Source organism: Zootoca vivipara, chromosome 12 (assembly GCF_965207765.1).
Source record: "Zootoca vivipara chromosome 12, rZooViv2.hap1.1, whole genome shotgun sequence".
Lineage (NCBI taxonomy): Eukaryota > Metazoa > Chordata > Lepidosauria > Squamata > Lacertidae > Zootoca > Zootoca vivipara.
The window spans coordinates 36,265,512-36,285,415 of record NC_142595.1 but is presented as its reverse complement, the minus strand read 5'-3'; the positions used below and the strand labels follow the sequence as shown (position 1 = coordinate 36,285,415).

Genomic DNA, 19,904 nt, shown 5'->3' with positions numbered 1-19,904 from the left:
TATCCCACAGTTCAAACATGTCCTGACAGTGAGCTTGCTGCCAAACATAAGGAAGAGATGGCACCCAAAGGAAATACAGGGGTACCTCGGTTTACGGATGCAATTGGTTCCGGGGAGCCAGTTGCTCCCCAAGCAGTCCGTAAACGGAGCGCCTCTTCTGCGCATGCGCGAAGCGCCAATAGAGCGCTTCTGTGCATGCGCGCATCGTGCAGATCACTTCTGTGCATGCGCATGCTACGCAGATCGCTTCTGCGTATCTGCACGCCGCAGAACCCGGATGTAAGCACTTCCGGGTCCGCGGCGTTCGGAAACCGATCAATCGCAAACCGCAGCGATCGTAAACCGAGGTACCACTGTACAGACCACAGAGTGGGAGAGACCGAGAGCAGCCTATGAGTTAGCTGTCTGCAGAGCCACTCACACTCACCCTAGCGAAGAACCTCCAGATGTTGCTGGACTGCAGTCACCATTGGACATGCTGGCTGAGCCCAGCAGTATCTAGATGGCCACATGTTCCCCGTCCCTACTCTAGTGCAAAGAGGGGGTCACCCTTTTCAAAATCCCCAGAATGCAGACTTGATGAACAGTGTGGCTAATATATTTAACGCACATGATTTCCCCACCAAAGAACCCCAGGAACTGTTAAGGGTGCTGGGAATTGTAGCTCTGTGGCGGGTAAACTACAGTTCCCAGTGATCTTTTGGGGAAGCCATGTACTTTAAATGCATTGGGCCCACGTGTCTGTGATCATGTGTCTGAAAGCAGCTCTGTAGTTACTCGTAACTTAGCAATGCCTCCTTTCATGACGTAAGTCATTTTGGCTGTGTCCCTTCCCCTCAGTAACAACCTCCCCTGGACATATTTTCATAGGACTTTATTTGAAAGGTAGATTCCAGTAAAAATCCATGCATTTTGTTGTTGTTGTTATGACAGACAGACTGTTGTTTTTATTTGTATTGTTTTTTCCCTTCCTCTTGCTTTATTCACCAGTAAGTAGCACAATCAAGTGGATTTTGCCCCTCTTAAAAAAATGTTCTTGTATTTTTGTCTTTTTTAAAATATGAAACCCACTTTTATACAGAAAAAACTTAGAACAGGCGAGGCTTTTCCACTGAAAGGTTTTCTCTCTCATTGCACATTTTAAAACGTACACTTTTCCTCTCAAGTTTTAAATTGTTCATCCTCTCACATTACCACAAAAAAGGAAAAAAGCCCACCCTCCTTACACAATTCTAAGCGCCCCCCCTCCGGAAAAAAACCTATACACTTTCATTAAAACAAATGAGAGGGGGGGCAATACTACTTCTTAAGAGGCAGGAAGAAACAGTAAAGAGACAATCACAGTTTCTAACTGTTTTTCAGACATGGCTTTCCCATAAGATTAGCTACTGAAAGACGAGAGTGTAGTCTCTTGACAAACCTCTTACCAAGCAGTATATCTATTACCCAAGCACTTAATTGTTTTGAAGTTTTAATATATTCTCTTTGACAAGAAGGCTAAATCAAACAGTGCTGTATTCAGGGGTCCTTGAATTCTTCATAGGCTGACCCTTAATTCTTCAGCCGGAGAATTTCAAACCAAAATTCTTGACCTGAATTTTATGTCAGCTGATTTATCAGCCAGGCAGTAAGCATGCTTAATCAGAACAGCATCTCATTGTGCTTACCTTCCTACCAAGTGCGATTAAGGTGGCAATAGTCTGCATCACCCTTTCCAAAGTCATTTTGGTTTGGTTATACAATTTGGTTTGAGTTTTATTTTAACATATATATATATTTATATATTTGCCGAATGTGAGACATTCTGTTCCATAGTTTTATTCTCATTCATGGGGAAAGAGAAGTAGAAATCTGGAAAAAAAAAGTCTTGTCTTTTTTTTTTTTTACATTTAGTTTTTGATTTCTGCCTTCTCTTCCCCTTCTCCTTCCCCATTAATGGTGAAATATATCCATTTTGTTAACATCTATTTATTGTAACTCTCCCTGAGTCCATGTTTTAGGGTCGCTATAAAAATAAATAAATAGCGTGGTTCTGATTCTGACACCCCTGCTGCCAGTGCTGCCAGGATAGGCCTTAATTATCCTGACACTGTAGTTACAGTCTCCCCTTCTGCTCTCGCTGCAGATGCAGGATATGTGAGCCCCCCCCCAACCCCCGAGAAAAGCAGTCAATAAAACTAGTTTCTGGGAGATTGTGTTTTCTAAGGAGATGGAAAGGGGTATAGATTATACATTGGGCCACTTGGGTTCTTGCGGCACCCGTTCAAAAAAGGAAATCCATCTGGGTCGGCAATGAGGATCTGCAGACCCGTTTCTGCATGCAGAAGGGGAGTAAAGTCGAGCATGGTTCAGGATACCAGGATTATAAAACCGATTGCTTGCAAGTTGGCACAAGTTCCGCTGGGGAAATAGTAATCCCGCTGTTGCTTTAAAAAAAACAACAAAACGCAAATCAACCAAGTCCTAAGAAACTTCACAATCGTTTTGTTCGTCTTCTCATATATATGCGTGGTTTTTGTTGTTGTTGTTGTTTATATCTATCTATATCTATCTATTTATATATTTATAATACATGTAAAAATTCTCCCTAGGATGCTGAATTGGGGGTGGGGTTTAGGTAGGGATGAACAGAAGTGTAATCCATTTCTATTTTTACTTCGTTTCATTTTAAAAGTTCTTCTTCCCTATATTGAAAAGAAGATAAAAGGGGGAGGGGTCTATCTATCTATTAAATGGACAAGACAAACAAATAAAGTCAATAATGACTGGTTGATTATCATTTCAAAGTGGGCAAGGGGTGCCTGTATAAATAGCAGGGACCCTCTCCTCCCCAGAGACATCTTCATCTCAGGAAGAGCTATGGCTCAGTGTTAGAGATGGGCTGGAAACTGAAAAAGACTTCAGCCAAACATGTACTAGAAGGAGATTGAAGCAAAGCCTAGTGGATTAGAAATACTTCTAAAAGCCACCAGGGGGCAGTCGGTTCTTTTGGATTTTAAAACACCTTCCCCGCCCTTAAAAAAAATTCTGGCACTGTGTTTTGGCACAAACTTTTTTGTCAGCCCTTAATTAAGCTGCAGTGAAGGAGAAGAGAGGGTTCCCTTATACCCGCTGAGGAACAAAACACCCTCTTGATCCACACTGCAGCCCCAAATTTGGCACAGTACGCTGTGGAAGCCATCTTGTAAGAGGCTTACGAGTGGAGGAGCCAGGGTCTTCAAAACATATATACACAACACACGTCCCTTTCAGATTCTGAATCTGGCTGCCCATTAGAGATCTTAACCAAGTAGGCAAGGAAAACTATCCCCCTTCCTCAAGCACCTCCAAAACACAAAGCATCCCCTCTTCTCCAGCCCAATGTGGGGTGGGGAAAAGTTCATCTAGGTTATCCTTGAGGTGCCTGTTTTGAAAGGACAATGATGTTTGGTTTAAGTGTCTCTTAAGCTGTAGGAATGGCTGATCCCTGTCACTTCATTCATGAAAGCCCCCTGGCGAACATACCCCTCCGCTACTTTGCCCTCCCCCAAGGTGTGAGGTGTGAACTTGGGTTCTATTTGCGGGTTAGAAAAAAAGGAAAGCAATGCGAGCTCATGGATGGATGAGGGAGGGAGGGAGGGAGGAGGGAGGAAATGCGTGGATGGGTTGTTTTCTCGCTTTGCAACTTTCTGACTCTCCCAACCTACTCTCTGAGCTGTGTCTTCTCTTCATCTTTCCTTCTCCCTATGCCCCCTCCTCCCTTAACTCCATCCCTACACTGGCGTTGTCTTCCTGTTGAGCGTGTTGGTGTTGGAGGAGGCGTCTTTGCCCAGGGTGCCAGTTGCCCCTGCTACACCAGGCCCAGTCACTGTGACGGTGACACCAGGGTCCTTGGGGAAAGTGTTGTGCAGCTGCAAGAACCCACCGCCACTGCCAGTTGCGCCCGGCGCAGCCGCGCCCGTCGATGCCGTTTCACTGGCACCGCCGTAGAGCGAACTGACGTTGGCTTTGGAGGGGTCCCTCGATAGTGTGTACATGGAGATGTCAGTGGAAGGGAAGCCTTTGAGGCCCACCGGTGAGGTTTCTCGAGACTGCGATGGCTCGGTGGAGCGGGAGCTGGAGCGTGACCGGCGGCGGTATCGGAAACGGTAGCTGGGCAGGCGCAAGATGGCCGACGACGAGGAAGATGGGTTTTTCAGTAGCTCCGTGCGGCTCTTGCAATGGGCTTCCCGGTTCTTCTCAATGTATATGTTGACGGCCAGGACCCCAATCATCTCGGCCAGGATGAAGGAAAGGCCACCAAAATAAAAGGACCAGCCGTAGGAGTAGTAGCTCTTCTTCTCGTCGTCGCGTTTTGTGCCAGGGTCTCCGGCATTGGCTGAGATGTAGACGATGACACCGATGATGTTACTGAGGCCTGAGGAGTTGTGGAAATAAAGAACAGTGAAATGAGGGAAGCTGTGGGGTGGGCAGGTAGAGAAGGCAGATGACTCACTGTATATGGGAATGGGTTAGGGAAAGATGAAAGCGGGAGGGGAAATGGTGGCAGTGAATGGATATGTCAGGAGTTGTCAAGGCTCGAATTGGGAGCTCCTGGCTCTGTACACAGCTGCCCTATATGTTGAGACACCGAGACACTGTGGCTGCACTGCCCTAAATCCGCCTCTGGTGGGATGAGCAGGAGGAGAAAGGAAAGATGAGGGAATGGGTAAGAAGGTAGAGGTAAATGGTTGTGAAGTTGTAGATGCATGCATGGAGTGATAAAGGAAGGGTGATAGATTGGCAGAGAAATAAGCTGTGTACACATATCCCGCTTAAAACACAGCTAGGTTGTTCTTTTCACCAATTCAGATTGAGACTGGTTTGAGTGGGGTACTGCACTGAAATGCAGCATTTCATAAGAAATGGAAGAATTGATACAGATTGTGGCTTACATCATATGTATACCTCTTCCCAAAGCAGTATTGGGAGCACCTGGATGCAAAGCAAATGGGAGTGTATACACAGCCATAGACTGGGGGATAAAGTTTTTGGTGGATCTATTCTGTCTGTCTGTCTGTCTGTCTGTCTCTGTGTGTTTCTGAATTAACCACTGAATAGACACACACATGTAACTACACTAGAGAACCAGAGAGGGATTCTTTACCCCCCACTCACCTGCAGCAACAAATAGGATGCCGGCACCTAGGATGATGTTACGCTTGGACTTGTAGACACGGCTGGCAGCCACGCAGAACCCTCCCAGCAATAGCAAGATTGCACTTAGAATGGGGAAGATGCTTGAGGCTCGTACCACACCTGTGGGGAGGGGAAGGTAGGTTGGAGGAGATTACAGTGCAGGAAATAATATATGTCGGAGAGCAGAGCTCTCTCCACAGAGAGAACTAGTATCTCAGGGTGTGTTCTGAACCAGCCTTCCTCATCCTGACATGCTAGTTTTCTACGCGTACAGGATTTCTTCAGAAAAAAAAATCTAGAGGGAAAGAAGCATTCGATGATGCAGTCTGTACCTTCACTCTGAAATGGTGGAATCCAGCAAGGGCAACGCTACAAGATTCTGCCGATAGTTTGCTTTACATAAGTAATGCCAAATCAATCCACAGCCTCTCTAGAGCCAACTTCATTTGCCTGCCTTATTGGTTGCAATACAGCATTGATGACTTGTGGCTACTGAGCTATGACACACCCTGTGTGCCTGTGTGTGGGCTGGAGAAGCTGTTGGAAACTGATGTGGGAAATGTTTCCTGTCGAAAGGTTAAAGATGCTGTTCATATTAATTATTTCCCCCACAACACTCTGAAAGGAGAGGTTGGAATTTTTGTAATTCACCTTGGACCAGTGCCTTGCCACAGTAATGGACTGGATGAGAGCCAGTAAACTAAAGCTTAATCCGAATAAGACAGAGGCACTGTTAGTGGGTGGTTTCCTAGACTGGATGGATGGGAGACTGCCTGACCTTGAGGGGGTTACATTCCCTTTTAAGGAGCAAGTATGTAGCTTCGGGGTGCTCCTGGATCCATTACTGTCACTGCCAGGTGGCCTCGGTTGTGTGGAGTGCCTTCGTCTGGTGGCCCAATTACGCCCCTATCTGGACAGTGAGACTAACTTCTGTGGCCTACGCTCTGGTAACCTCTAGCTTGGATTACTGCAGTGTGTTATACATAGGGCTGCCTCTGAAGGTGGTTTGGAAACTTCAGCTGGTGCAAAATCCAACAACCAGATTGCTCACCAGAACAAGACAATTTGAACATATAACGCTGATCTTGGATCGGCTGCACCAGCTGACAGTTTTTGGGTTCATTCTTCAGGACCTCAATGCCTGAAGGACCACCTTTCCTCATACAAACCAACCTGGACCCTGCACCTGTCATCCAAGGCCCTCCTCTATGTCCTCCCTCCCCAAAATGTTTGGAGGGTGGTAACATGAGAACGGGCCATTTCTGTGGTGGCTCTCCATCTGTGCAATGCTCTCCCCAGAGAGGCTCACCTGTTGCCTTCATTACACAACTTTAGGCATCAGGCAAAAAATTCCTTTTTACCCAGGCCTTTGGCCATTAAAAATATATTGCCTGTTAAATGGGGGGGGGCTGTTCTCATGATTGTTTTATTATTATGCTATGTATTATGTTGTTGTTATTATGGTGCATAAATTATGTTCTTAATGTGGTACACCGCCCTGGGATCTTTGGATAAAGGGTGGTATATAAATCTATATATATATAAATGTAGGCATTGCACACACGGAGGTCACAGCCTTTCTCCGTAACTGCTGAACCGTAATGTAACAAATTTGGCCACAACATTCCATGGCCATCAGGGAGGAATCTGGCATTTAATTTTTCCCAAAAAACACACCTTTCAACCTAAAATAATGATTAAATACAAATAAAGTGGTGCCCAAATTAGACGTTACCACCAGAAGCTCTGAAAACTCCAGCAGCATCCAATAGAAAGGCAGATCGCACCCTGCCACCTCCAAAGCTGTGCCTCCAGATGACATCACAAAATTCCAAAGTAACCAACTGAAAACAGTCCTTTTGCAGCAACAAGGCCCAGCTTTTTCAATAGGCCGTAGCATTGCCAAGCAGGGAAAACTGAGTAGGCCGTACCATTCAGTGGGCCACAGGCAAAAAAACAACAACAACAGAAAAGGGCCTTTCACAACGGGGGGGTGGGGGTGCACAGGGATGAGGCACAACAAAGGGAGGGGGGAACACATAGCCATGGGGGGGAGGGAGGACCCTGAGTCAGCCAAAGCAGTGGGGGGTGGGTTGGGACAGTGAAAACTGAGTAGGCTGCAACATTGCCCAGTAGGCCACAGGCAAAAACTAACAGAATATGGGCCTTTCACAGGGTGGGGGAATCACAGGGATGAGGCACAACAACGGGAGAGGGGACTCACAGGGATGAGGCACAGCAAAGGGAGGGGAGAAAACACATAGCCATGGGGGGGGAGGACCCTGAGTCAGCCAAAGCAGTGGGGGTGGGGACATTTTCAGGAACACGCGTGGGTGGGGAAGTCTTATTTTTGAAACTTACAGTAGGGGAGTCGGGGTTGGGACAGGGCAGGTGAGGGGACTCTGAAGGTCAATTTAACAGAAAAGGGTTCATTTAACACAAAAACTCACAACAACGCGTGGCCGGGCCAGCTAGTTGAATATAAATAAATAGGCTTGAGCTACCTCTTGGAGTTGTCCATAGAACACTTGACTGTCCAATCACATTCCCTGAATCCATTCCCCACACTTCTTCCCTCCTGGCATTCCCTAGCATGGGACCATTTTTAATAAATCATCCTGTCCCACAAAGAAAAGCAACAATCAAACCCCACGGGAACCCTTAGAGAAAGACGTTGCATACCTGCCAACCTTACACAAGTGAAAATGTAAAGGACATGCTTGTAACACTCTGATTCTCATAGAAAGATTTACCGCCTCGGCACTCTGAGCCCCTGTATTATATGTTGACGAAGGCTCTACTCCACCTATGTTCTGCATTTATTTATTGGTATCTGAAGAAGTGTGCATGCACACGAAAGCTCATACCAAAATAAAAACTTAGTTGGTCTTTAAGGTGCTACTGAAGGAATTTTTTTAATTTATTTTAAAGTCAGACCTCTTAAACTGCAGCATGAGAAGTGGCAGGCTGTGCACTACGTGGTGCCTTAGTGGTCATGCACAGACATTTATATGTTTGCAGATACTCTAGTTGTTCTTATTTGCCATGGGTCGTCCCTTATTTTATTTTTTTGTACTCATCCCTCACAAATCACAATCTTTTCTTTTCCTTCCGTCCTTTTTCTCTTTTCCTCTTTTTGGCCTCTTGGGGATGTCTTGTTGGTTTCTGTGAGTGTGAGAACTGTCAGCCTTTGGAATTCTGCTCTCTTCCTGGAATCTCTAGAGGTTTCATGTCAGAGTGAACAGTGAATACATCTTGTTGCTTTTCAGTGCATGTGCATGCATGCAAGGCTACAATGCAGTGCACAGCCAGCTGTTCCACACACTGCAGCTGCTGAGGTATATTTTGAAATGTTGGTAACTTATTGTTGTGACAATTTTTTTTCATATAGGTTTATTCCGTCTCAATTGTTTTTACATCACTTACTTTTTAAAATAAATCCCTAGCTTTAACCAAGTGAGCAAGCACTCTCCCAGCTATTAAATGTGTGTTAAGGGGCAGGCAAGTAAATGATTAAAGTAAGCAAGTCAATGACCAGGGCTTTCAGCAATGTTGTAATGGGAGGGAGGGTGGCTCAGACAGCTATCCTTGGTATGAGAGCTGGGGTGTAATAAGCATGTCCCTATTTTTGTCTGTGAAAATTGTTGGGAGGGTATGTGCTTGCGTGCTAGAGACAAAATGTATCTTACCCCTCACTCAGATATTTAAATGTCATGGGGGCCTCAGGAGGGAGGCGAACCTTGATGAACAGCAATATTAGTATATTTCACACATAATTTTAGGAATCCTCAAAAGCTAGATCAGGGATAAAATAAGGTAGTCATTTGGGGGCCAACTCAGCAGAATTAGTGGGGAATCCAAAATACAGAAGGGCTGGCTTACCACATTAGCCTGGATCACACATAATGCTAAGCCACAGTCTATTTAACTATGTTTTATTAAACCACGGTTTAGCATTATGTTTAAACATTGTCACAGTGACTGAACAATGTGGAATTTTTTTGGCCACAGTTTCACTGGTGGAGGAGGATGTGTGTGTGCGCCAACCGCACCCCACGCTTGCTACGTGGGTGGCGCCCCTGGACGCTTGCCGCGCGGACGGCTAGCAACACCCCTCCTGACGCTTGCCGGGCAGGCGGCTGCTCTGAGTGCTGGGGCAGGTAGCTCCGCCCCTGCACGGTTTGTAGCCATGGTTTGTGGTTGGTATACAAACCCTGCTTTGTTTTAACTGTGACATTTTTCCATGGTTTGTTTGGCCCCTCCACTCCAGATGCTCACCAAACTACCAGGCCAGAGTAATTGGAAAACAAAGCAAATTTGGGGGGAACAAGCCATGGTTTGTTTGATCATCCTTGGGACAAATTGTGGATAACTCATGGTTTGTTAAACAACCACAGCTTAGTGTTATGTGAACCAGGTCACTGTGAAGCAATACACCTATAGAGAGAGGGAGGGCATAAGTCAAAAATCTAAAATTACCTAACCGCGCCACTGGAATAGGGGCAGAAGTTTAACAGTGATAAGGTCCAGAAAAAAGAAGGTACTGCCTCTGATTAGGAGAGACAGGGAACAGCATATGAGAATTTTTTTCAGAGTAGAAAAGTAGATTTACTTATGCGCAAGTGACTCCATCCTAACTCATGTCAAATCAGAATGGATTTTCAGAGGGACAACCAAGAGAACTCTCTTGCCGCCAGGGCTAATGTCAGTTCCAAAATATGAGCTTCAGTGTTCTCAGCTGTACAGGCATTGGAAAGGAGGAAGGCAAATCTGTCTTGCATTGTTTTTGCTTAAAGGGGAATGTGAAATGGCTGCTCCTCTTTCCCTTTGAAAAATATCAGTATATTATTTTAAAATACTGTATGTATCATCATTTTTTTTAATCCTCTGTAGGCACAGGCCTGATGGAGCTGTTTAAGGGAAAGGTGAGGACTTCTGAGAAGAAGGAACTGTTAAGAGCAGCTGGCAGAAAAAAATGTCATTCATAAATTCTTGGCTAATCTTTTCAATTAGACGAGAGTAAATTGTAGTAAAAATATTAAGATGGCATTGGCTTGCAGATAGAGAAGCACCTCCAAAATTGCTTTGGTCATGAAGTACACCCATGTTGGGCAACAAGACTTTGAGCACCCAGTCCTAGAAATGTACATGGGATATTTGTACCCATTCCTGGCCTGAGGGCTCTTTCTCCCCCACCTCCCTCTCACCACCACAAGACACTTGATGTCCAGGTTAGTGTTTAGGGGTGACATTATTCTGGACAAATATCTGCACCAACTTTTGTCAACCCCCAAAGTGTACCATAAGTGTGCTGTTGGAACCAAAGCTTTCCTGAACTGAACTAGCCTTGCTAGCTGGCTTTGGGTCAGAGGAGGTGAGATACAGGAGGTCTCTGAATAAGATCTTCCTTATGTGTTTTCTTCTTGTTGTTGTTATTATTGTTGTTGTTGTGGTGGTGGTTGTGAGTCCCATTGTGAGTTACAACAATTTAATATTCAGAATTAAAAACAGGTAAAACAGAATGCAGATACAGGAATAGAATGGGCCCTAAAAACATACACCTCGGGTATCAAAGGCACAATTTGGATTAGGACCTGAGGTCAGTATTGTGTCTCCAGCAGTGGCCAATGAGATGCCCCTGGAAATCTCATCTGGATGGAGGCTGTAACCTGCTTTGGGATGGGACTACCCTCCCCACCCCCCCGGCCGCTGCCTGAAAAATAAAATTCACAGCCTGAGAGTACTCCTAGATCCAGTTGGATGAACTCTTTTCACCTGTTTGGCTGGTTTGCAAGCTGTGTTCCTCCTGAGAGGAGGTGGATCTGGCCTCAGTTACCCATGCACTAGTTACATACAGACTGGCCTGTTCCATTGTTCTCTACAGGAGAACAATGCAGTTTGGAATTGGTATAAAGCCCAGTTGCCAGGATGCTTGGTAGGAGCAATGCAGTGGCCTCAAACGCAGTAGTTTCCAATCAGTGTTCAAGGATCAGTTTAAAGTGCTGATTAATAGCTTGGTCTCAGAACATTTGGGGGCTTTAAAGATTATCTTAGCCACCCTGAGCCTGGTTTTTAAACCGGGAAGGCTGGGGTATAAATAAAAAAATATTTATTATTTATCTTTATTTATTTATCTTTTTATTTGCCCATATGAACCTGTCCAGGCTTAGATCAGCATGGGAGACTGCTCGCTGGCACACCTTTAGCAATTATTTGATTGGTGGGTACCACAGACAAAGCCTTCTCAGCAGCAGCAGCACCACCACTGTTGCGGCATTCTCTCACAGGGAAGGTCTAACAAGCTACTTCCCTTCCCACTTTTAGACAGTGCTTGAATATGATTGACAGCACTGTGTTTTGCTGGCTTTGGATGCTGCCGTGTTTTTCGTTTTTCTATTTTTGTGCTCTACTTGATTTCCAATTATTTTTCTTTGAATATACCATAAGTCACATTGGAAAGTTGGTTTGGCAAAAAGGGTATAAATTAATTAAATAAAAATAAATGGACAGATAAATAAACAGAAAGAAGGAGATAACTATCTATGGCCACATGCTCCAAGCGTCTGGTAATCCGAGCTGTATTGCTTCTGAATATGGAGGATGCAGTTAGCTGTCATGGCTAATACCATTCCCCCATGAATGTCTAATCCTTTTACATGAATGACCTCCCGAGGGCTAATGTTACTTATATGCAAGCACACAGGCCTCTCTCTCTCTCTCTCTCTCTCTCTCTCTCTCTCTCTCTCTCTCTCTCTCTCTCTCTCTCTCTCTCACACACACACACACACACACACACACACACATCTCCTGACCAGGCAGTTTGCATTTAAATTTACCTACATATATTAATCAAGGTGGGATGCGGGTGCAGCGCCGTCTTAAGCACTCCCGGCGCCGTGGTGTGCCAGATCCCTCCGGCGCCCACTGGATCCCTCCGGAGCCCTCCCGTCCCGTTCCGGCGCCCTACCACCCTGTTTCCCAGCGCGGTGGGCGCCGCGCACAGCGCGGGTGCAACAGGCACTGCTGCGCGGCAGGCGGGCGGGCAGGCGCAGCTGCGCGGCGGACCGGTCGGCCAGCGGGTGGGCGCAGCTTGCGGCGCCCTCCTGGCGGGCCGGTGCCATGGTGCCCTGCGCCACCCAGCCTGCACGTTGGGCCGGCCCTGTGCGGGTGGCACTGTGGGTTAATAATAATAATAATAATAAATTTATTATTTATACCCCGCCCATCTGGCTGGGTTCCCCCAGCCACTCTGGGCGGCTTCCAACAAAACAGAAATTCTAAAATACAGAAATCCATCAAACATTAAAAGCTTCCCTAAACAGGGCTGTCTTGAGATGCCTTCTAAAGGTCTGGTAATTGTTGTTCTCTTTGACCTCTAGTGGGAGGGCATTCCACAGGGTGGGTGCCACTACTGAGAAGGCCCTCTGTCTAGTTCCCTGCAACTTGGCTTCTCGCAGTGAGGGAACCGCCAGAAGGCCCTCGGTTAAACCACAGAGCCTAGGGCTTGCTGATCAGAAGGTTGGCGGTTCGAATCCCCGCGATGGGGTGAGCTCCCTTTGCTTGGTCCCAGCTCCTGCCAACCTAGCAGTTCAAAAGCATGTCAAAGTGCAAGTAGATAAATAGGTACCACTCCAGTGGGAAGGCAAACAGCGTTTCCGTGTGCTGCTCTGGTTCGCCAGAAGCGGCTTTGTCATGCTGGCCACATGACCCGGAAGCTGTACGCCAGCTCCCTCAGCCAATAAAGCGAGATGAGTGCCGCAACCCCAGAGTCGGTCACGACTGGACCTAATGGTCAGGGGTCCCTTTACCTTATGAATCAAGGCAGCACCCCGCCCTTTCCAAAAGGAAGTTTCATGAAAAAAATTGAATGATATTCAGGGCAGGGAGGAATACTTTTTTTGCACTTGCTTTTTCAAATTCAAGGCAATTAAATCACTGCAGAGCCCTAATTTGGCTGGAGCCTCTACCCCAGAGAGTAGTCAGCGTAAAGATGATTCCAGCCTTGCATTTGATATTTACCTGGCAGGGGTGGGGTGGGGGACGCAAGAAGCCACTCAGCAGAACTGATGGGGAATCCTTGGCATTTCCGACACAGCTGCATCTACCCTGCCGCTGCCCCTTTATAACTTGTCAGTAATCTCCAGCATGAAGAAATGGTGAGTGAACTCCTTCTCTGCAACATGGCAGACTCAAAGGAATCCACGGCACTGAGAAGCAGCTACATCCCTTTTGCAGTACAGTAACCCCCCCCCCCAAGGAAACTACAATATTTGATGCACCCCCCTTTCAATACGTAGGAGTTGCTGTCCATCTCCAGCTAAATCTTGAGGGCGGCTTCTGTATCTCAGCCCCAGCAACCTCTAACACTGAGATTCAGTGGTATTCAAACTCTGTTTCCCCTGGTAACGGAGAACAGTAGAGACACATTGCTGCCGAGGCCAAGGCACGGGAATGAATAAGCCCCCTATTTATACGTACGTAGGAGGTATTCCGCGCTGTCGTGATCGTAGTCTGTGTCCTCTGGAAAATGGTTGATTTTCACGCACACCCCTCGCTTTAGCCCTAGAGTGGAGGGAGACAGAGATGACCAGCAGCATTCAAAGCAGTTCTGTGAACGCGGCTTGAGCTCAGAGCAGTGTTTTGATGCATCTCCTGGTAATTGGCCCCAACTTTGTTGGATTTTCTGTGACACACAATGTTCCCTACCAAATCCCAAGCTCTTACAAAATCTCAGCGCAGTCTGCCAAGCCCCATTTCTCGAGGCAGGCCCCTCCACTATTAAGTGCTACCTCTTAGGAACATAAGAAACTGCCTTGTACTGAGTCAGACAACAAATCCATCTAGCCCGGTATTGTTTACACTGGTCAGAGTTTTTCTTAGTCTTATTTGGAGATGCTGGGAATTGAACCTAGGACTTTCTGCATGCAGGGCAGATGCACCACCACTGAGCTATTGTCCTTCCCAAGAAGCCACCTAGAGCACCTAGGGGCACCGGGGACCTTCTTCAGGCCTGGAGTGGTAGGTTACCATAGTCACCAACATTGCTCTGGTAGTCCCCTAGTAAGCTGAGTTACGATTGGCTAGTTGGTGGTTGCCAGCTCATTTGGCAAAGGTGTCTAAACTTTAAGGCACAGAGCGAGTCTCCACTTCATTCTCAAGATGTGGTGATGGTCAGTGTCTTGGGAAGTTTAAAGAAGGGATGCATCACAGGTGACAATTCTATCAATGGCTATCTAGCCACAACGACTAAATAAAATAGTCATATTTATGTGTGCCATTCACTACAGAGTAAAGGTAGGGAGGGTTATTATCTTTGCGTTCTGCTTTTTGGGCGTCTCTGAGCTGTCTGCTTGGTTGCTATGGGAAGCAGGATGCTGGAATAGATGGTTCTATGGTCCATCAGGACCTTTCTGGTGTCAGCCTTCACCAGACCTGGTGGTCTCCAGATGTTTTGGGCCACAACACCCATCACTCCTCCACTGACCCTGCCTGTTCTCCTTGTAGTCCTGTGCTGCTGAGGCATTCATCAATCAGACAGAAGCAGGCCTATCACTATGATGTCACATTTAAATGGCACTGAATTAACTGCTGTGTTTCTCTTAACAATCTCACAGTGCCCATTCCCCATGGAAAAGGCAAAAGCAGGCAGCATGATTGCACCAACAGGAGTTTGGATGTTTGTCTTTTTAATTTTATTTTTTAAATGTTTTTAAAAATTCCTTTCAGTAGCACTTTAGAGACCAACTAAGTTTGTCATAAGTATGAGGTTTCGTGTGCATGCACACTTCTTCAGATACTTGCATGCACACGAAAGCTCATACCTATGACAAACTTAGTTGGTCTCTAAGGTGCTACTGGAAGGAATTTTTTTAGTTTTTGTTTTGACTACGTCAGACCGACACGGCTACCTACCTTTAAAATGTTTGTGATTCAGTGCAAAAAAAAAGCAAAAAAGGAATGAACATTTAAAAAACACCAGAAAAAGGCGAATGGCAGCCTGTTTAAAAAGTAACGAGGGAGGGAAGGGACTGTGTTGCAAGTAGGGATAAAAGGAAAAAATCCATTTTGTTTCTGTTTTGCTGAGAAACTACCTAGTGAACCAAAAGACAATTACTCTTTGAAATGTACATTTCTCTGAATTTTGCAATGCTGTTCCAAATAATATGCACAAAAAGCATATATGGCAAACAAAAAATGCATTATATTAGGGGGAAATCGCTTGTACAAATATGTGTATTAGACAAAAATGCATCCAAAAATAAGTATTTTAGGAGAAATGTGCAAAATGAAGCTGATAATTCCCCCCCCCCAATGAGGATTAAAATTATATTCAGGTTGATGCAGAAACTGAATTTAAGACTGTAAAAATGAGAAACTGAGAGAACCCAAATTTGACAGTTTCATCCATCCTTAGCTGCTGGCCATGTAATGATGGAAGCGTAGGAGGCCAATGCAGGCAAAATCTTGCTGATGAGCAGCTTGATGAGGAAAAGGACGGAGGCTGAAATTAGTCTCCCTCTCTGGAGCTGATAATCTGCATCATTTCAACCTTTCTGAAAGGTCTCTGGAATTCAGGTACGAGTGGTAGGTAGTGACAATGTAATGAAGGAATGCAGGGGCAAGTCATGCAGAGCTGAGGGGCTTCACCAACTTTGTCACCATGTGCATCGCAGATTGTAGGCCATGCCTGGTGGATCCCAAGTGGGTCTGGTGAGCCGGAAAGGACCCTGAGGATAATCTAGTCCAGGCATAGGCAAACTCAGCCCTCCAGATGTTTTAGGACTGCTACTCCCATCATCCCTGACCACTGGTCCTGTTAGGTAGGGATCATGGGAGTTGTAGTCCCAAAACATCTGGAGGGCCAAGTTTGCCTATGCTTGATCTTAGTCCAACCCCCTGCAATGCAGGAATATGCAGTTGTCCCATATGGGGATTGAACCTGCAACCTCGGTACAGTATATCAACACCATGCTCTAATCCACTGAGCTATCAATGACTCTGTTTAGGGTCAGAAATATCACCACAAGCCGTGACCCTATAAAAGCGGGGCACCAACAAGGGATTTCCTCTAGGTACAAACAGGGCTTCAGAGGCTTATTTAGGACCACAGTAAGAAAGGGAAACGGCTAGTGTGGAAGAACCCTAATTTTGCTCTGTGGGGGTGTGGCAGCATGAGAAGGCGGAAGCGGGCAGCGAGCATTTAAAGGCTTTCTTTTTCTTGGGGAGAACCTGGGATCTTTGACTGCGCCTTGTGTGGGCAACATGGCAGCCTGTTTACTGTTATGTGGGTAGAGTGAGGAATTCTAGAGTAAGGAGAGAGCTTTCACAACAGCAACAATATGTACTTGATTGCAGTTGGTGTCATGCCCACTGTGACAGGCGGGATTGTGTTGGGTTTGTAGACTGTAAGGGCCACATAGGGGAATAGGAAGCCCCTATCAGTTTGAGGGGCAGACCACCCACTGCCAGTGGAGATGGGGCAGGTTTTTGCCTCTCGGCAGTTGTATCACCAAGACCAGTGCTTTAGTTTTCTTTTGTAAGACTGCATGCTTTCCGAGTTACATAGGAGAAAGCAAAGGGGTACACTCCAGATTAGGGACTAACCCTGCTCCCTGCCTCTGGTGACCCCACCCATTAAAAATCAAGCCTGCTCCTTGCTCCATCGTGTATTCTGTTCCTTGGTCACAAGTGTGGCTGAATAGTGGGACAGTGGGACGCAATGTTGGTGACTGGCTTTTAGAATATATCTATATAGACAGATTCTTTCATTGCTGCTCCAGCTGCCTTCCTCTCATCCTGTCTCATCAACTGAATCTCTCAGTCAACAGCTGCTAGGCCATACTATTGGATATTGGGTTGCTGCCAAGCTTGCAGCTTAAGTTTGGAATTGTCATCCTTTGTTTCAATTGTGTTTTACAGAGAATCTAGATATTATTGCCAGCTTGTTGTATTCCAGTGTTTTTTTCCAGAACCGATTTGTATTATTTTTATTCATTCATGCAATAAAACTGCTGCGTCAGCCTGTCTGGTGTGGAGCAGGAAACCATTAAACTTTTCTGAGCTACTGTGCCTTTAGTTAAAAGCTTCTGTCTTGTGGCTTCTGCCTCTTAATTGCTTCCCATTCAGCATGGCTGGTGAATTGCCCTGTAATTAGCCAGCTTCTATTCCCTGTAAATGCCGGGGAGGGGGGTTGATTACTGGTATCCTCTCATATTTTCTTCCTCTTTTCTTATTGTGAAATAACATTATTTTACAATACGGAAGACAAAATAATGTGGGAAATTAGTAATCAAATCCTCCCACCCCACAGGGTAGGAACTCACTAATTAAGAGCAATTAAGAGGATTCATAATTAATACTGCTGACACATTGCAAAGGAAGCAATTAGATGTAAAAGCTGCAAGGAGAATCATAGAATCATAGAAGAGTTGGAAGGTACCCTTAGGGTCATCTAGCCCAACCCTCTGCAATGCAGGAAGCTTCCAAGTAAAGTTGCAGGGGGTGTCTGCTGAATCAAGCTTACATAACATTTTACAACCATCTTAGCCACGAGCAGAACCACCATCTGAATTTTCTTTCATGCTAAGTGGGGGAAAGCAGTGTCTCAGCAGTACTAAACAGCCCTTCATTTTTAATCAGCACTGAACCACAAAGATTTATGCCTTAGGACAGGCACCCCCAAACTGCGACCCTCCAGATGTTTTGGCCTACAGCTCCCATGATCCCTAGCTAACAGGACCAGTGGTCAGGTATGATGGGAATTGTAGTCCAAAACATCTGGAGGGCCGAAGTCTGGGGATGCCTGCCTTAGGACCTAGGTCCAATACTTTTCTCGCGAGTTCTTTCCACTAGTTTCATTTCCTCTTCTTCCAACCTTTTCTCATGGTAGATGAATCGTACACTAAGGGCTTCTCCCTTGTCACATCTTTGTTATGATTTGCTCCAGCTTGGTGTGCTGTCCTACAATTCTCCTGTCTCCCTCTCCTTATTTTCCAGTGTTTTTTTTTCCTAAACTTGCTTTCCAGAGAGGGTGTTCAGGTTCCTGGCCAGTGGCCGCCCCTGAATCCTGTCCCAGAACTTTATTGAATGGATTAACAACGTTTGGACTGCGCCCCTCACCTTCTAAGCAGCATATCCTCCAGAGGCCTGAATGGGTGAGCCCTCCAGGATCCTTCTTGTCTTTCTGGGGGGTTTCCTCGGTAGATATGTTGGTGGTATTGCAGATGAAGGCACGGGCATACAGCCAGTAATCTGTGCCAATGGCGATGATCATGAGGCCAAAGGCTGCAAAGGCCCCCACAGTGGTGAGCAGGATCTGGACACCTTTCTCACACCAGACCATCCTCTCCTCATTCCAGCGTTTAAGTGACTCCAGCTTGGCGGCAAGAAAGAAAACTGGGAGTGGTGAAGAAAAATAGTGGTGGTGATGCTTTCAAGGAAGCAGGTGATGAGTGCCTTGTCTATTGTGGTTGGCTTCCTCTTCCAGTCAGCAGAATCTAAAAGCACAAGAGGCTTTTGGAAAATGGCACCAGGAGACTATTGTCTTTCACTGAGTTCAATGTGTAGAAGAAACCGGGATATAAGATGGGCTGGGAAGGTTGTCCTAACAACTGTTGCAAAACCCTAGGGAATCCTGTGAAGAACACAAGCAGAGCTCCTTCTGAATTGCTTCTGACTATTAGATTCTCTTGGAAGCGCTCTCTTCAGATATTCTGTAGAATATCTAGTTGGACTTCAAGATAAGTTTCCAGAGAAGGTGCAATAAGTTTTGGAGAATATCTGGGAATTTTATGGACGATTTCTGAGGAAATTCTGGAGATCTGTCAGACTAGTTCTCTGGAGGACACAGTCAGACGATGAAGGCTTGGGTAGCAGCTGGAAATAGCCAGGGGAGGATAACTGAAGAGTTTCTGGATCACTGTTGTGCAAATCCTGAAGAGCAGGTAGAAAAACCTCTGGAAGGCTTCATCTGGATTACATCTAGATGCCTATTGGTGGAGTACTGGAAGGCTACAATGGAATATCTAGGTACCTACTGGAGATTTTCTGGAAGCTTGCAAGATCCTTTCTGGAGGTGTACTAAATTACAACTGGAGAGCTCCTAGAGATTTCTGGGGGGAAATCTGTATCTTCTCTAGGTTCTTCTTCTTCTTCTTCTTCTTCAAATCTGGATGGCCACTGAGGAACCCATAGAGGTTCTATGGAGAAAATAGGACTTTCAAATATATTTTGTGGTAAAATTCTGTTTCTTCTTAATATGCAGCTTCAGCAAGTTTCAGGGAAGCCTAGAAATGTTTCCCATTTCTTTATGCCAAGTTTACTTGACTTCCTTTTTAAAAATGTGCTTGTCCTCAGTTTCTTCCTTTCGGGTTTCTCTGAGTTTGGGAGACTTTAAGTTTCAGCTTCTGCTCTTCAGTTTGAGGCACACGTCGGTTTATGAGGATCGCTTGATCTCTCTGACTCAACTTGACATGGAGCCAACTAGTTGTGTGACTTAATGATTTCTGGGCAAAGGGGAGGAAATGAAGAAAGACAGAAAAAAAGAAAGAATTGAGTAAAGACTGCAGAGGGGGGAAGTTTTTAAACCAATCCCTGATACCTTGATGTTCATTGCAGGTATTCTGGTCCTCAGATAAACTATTTATTTATTTAATAAATTATTAAATAAATCAATAGTTCATCTAGTGATCTGCACTCCTATCCTTATTGCTAGTGGACTTGGTGGTTTACAATAACAAAATCAGCAA

The 19,904-nt window shown here is 45.6% G+C and overlaps 1 protein-coding gene and 1 long non-coding RNA gene across 4 annotated transcripts in view; one reads left to right on the top strand and one right to left on the bottom strand.

Moving 5' to 3' along the window:
- Positions 1 to 19,904, top strand: part of LOC148683981 (uncharacterized) — a 48,797-nt gene that overhangs the window by 6,514 nt on the left and 22,379 nt on the right. The gene's annotated exons all lie outside the window — the stretch shown is intronic.
- CACNG8 (calcium voltage-gated channel auxiliary subunit gamma 8) lies at positions 1,892 to 18,544 on the bottom strand. The gene is made up of 4 exons (XM_035136242.3): positions 18,277 to 18,544; positions 13,636 to 13,719; positions 5,137 to 5,277; positions 1,892 to 4,396 (listed from the first exon to the last, which is right to left on the bottom strand). The coding sequence occupies exons 1-4, from the start codon at positions 18,497 to 18,499 to the stop codon at positions 3,753 to 3,755; spliced, it is 1,092 nt and encodes a 363-aa protein (XP_034992133.1). The 5' UTR covers positions 18,500 to 18,544; the 3' UTR covers positions 1,892 to 3,752.

What these genes read in the sequence shown, in the direction of transcription:
- CACNG8 (XM_035136242.3), bottom strand. Translation starts at nt 18,499, where the DNA reads ATGGTCTGGTGTGAGAAAGGTGTCCAGATCCTGCTCACCACTGTGGGG. An exon ending in GAGGATATGCTGCTTAGAAG is followed by an intron (nt 13,720 to 18,276) that starts GTGAGGGGCGCA and finishes CCTCCACTCTAG; the next exon opens with GGCTAAAGCGAGGGGTGTGC. An exon ending in CAGCGCGGAATACCTCCTAC is followed by an intron (nt 5,278 to 13,635) that starts GTACGTATAAAT and finishes CCCTCCCCACAG; the next exon opens with GTGTGGTACGAGCCTCAAGC.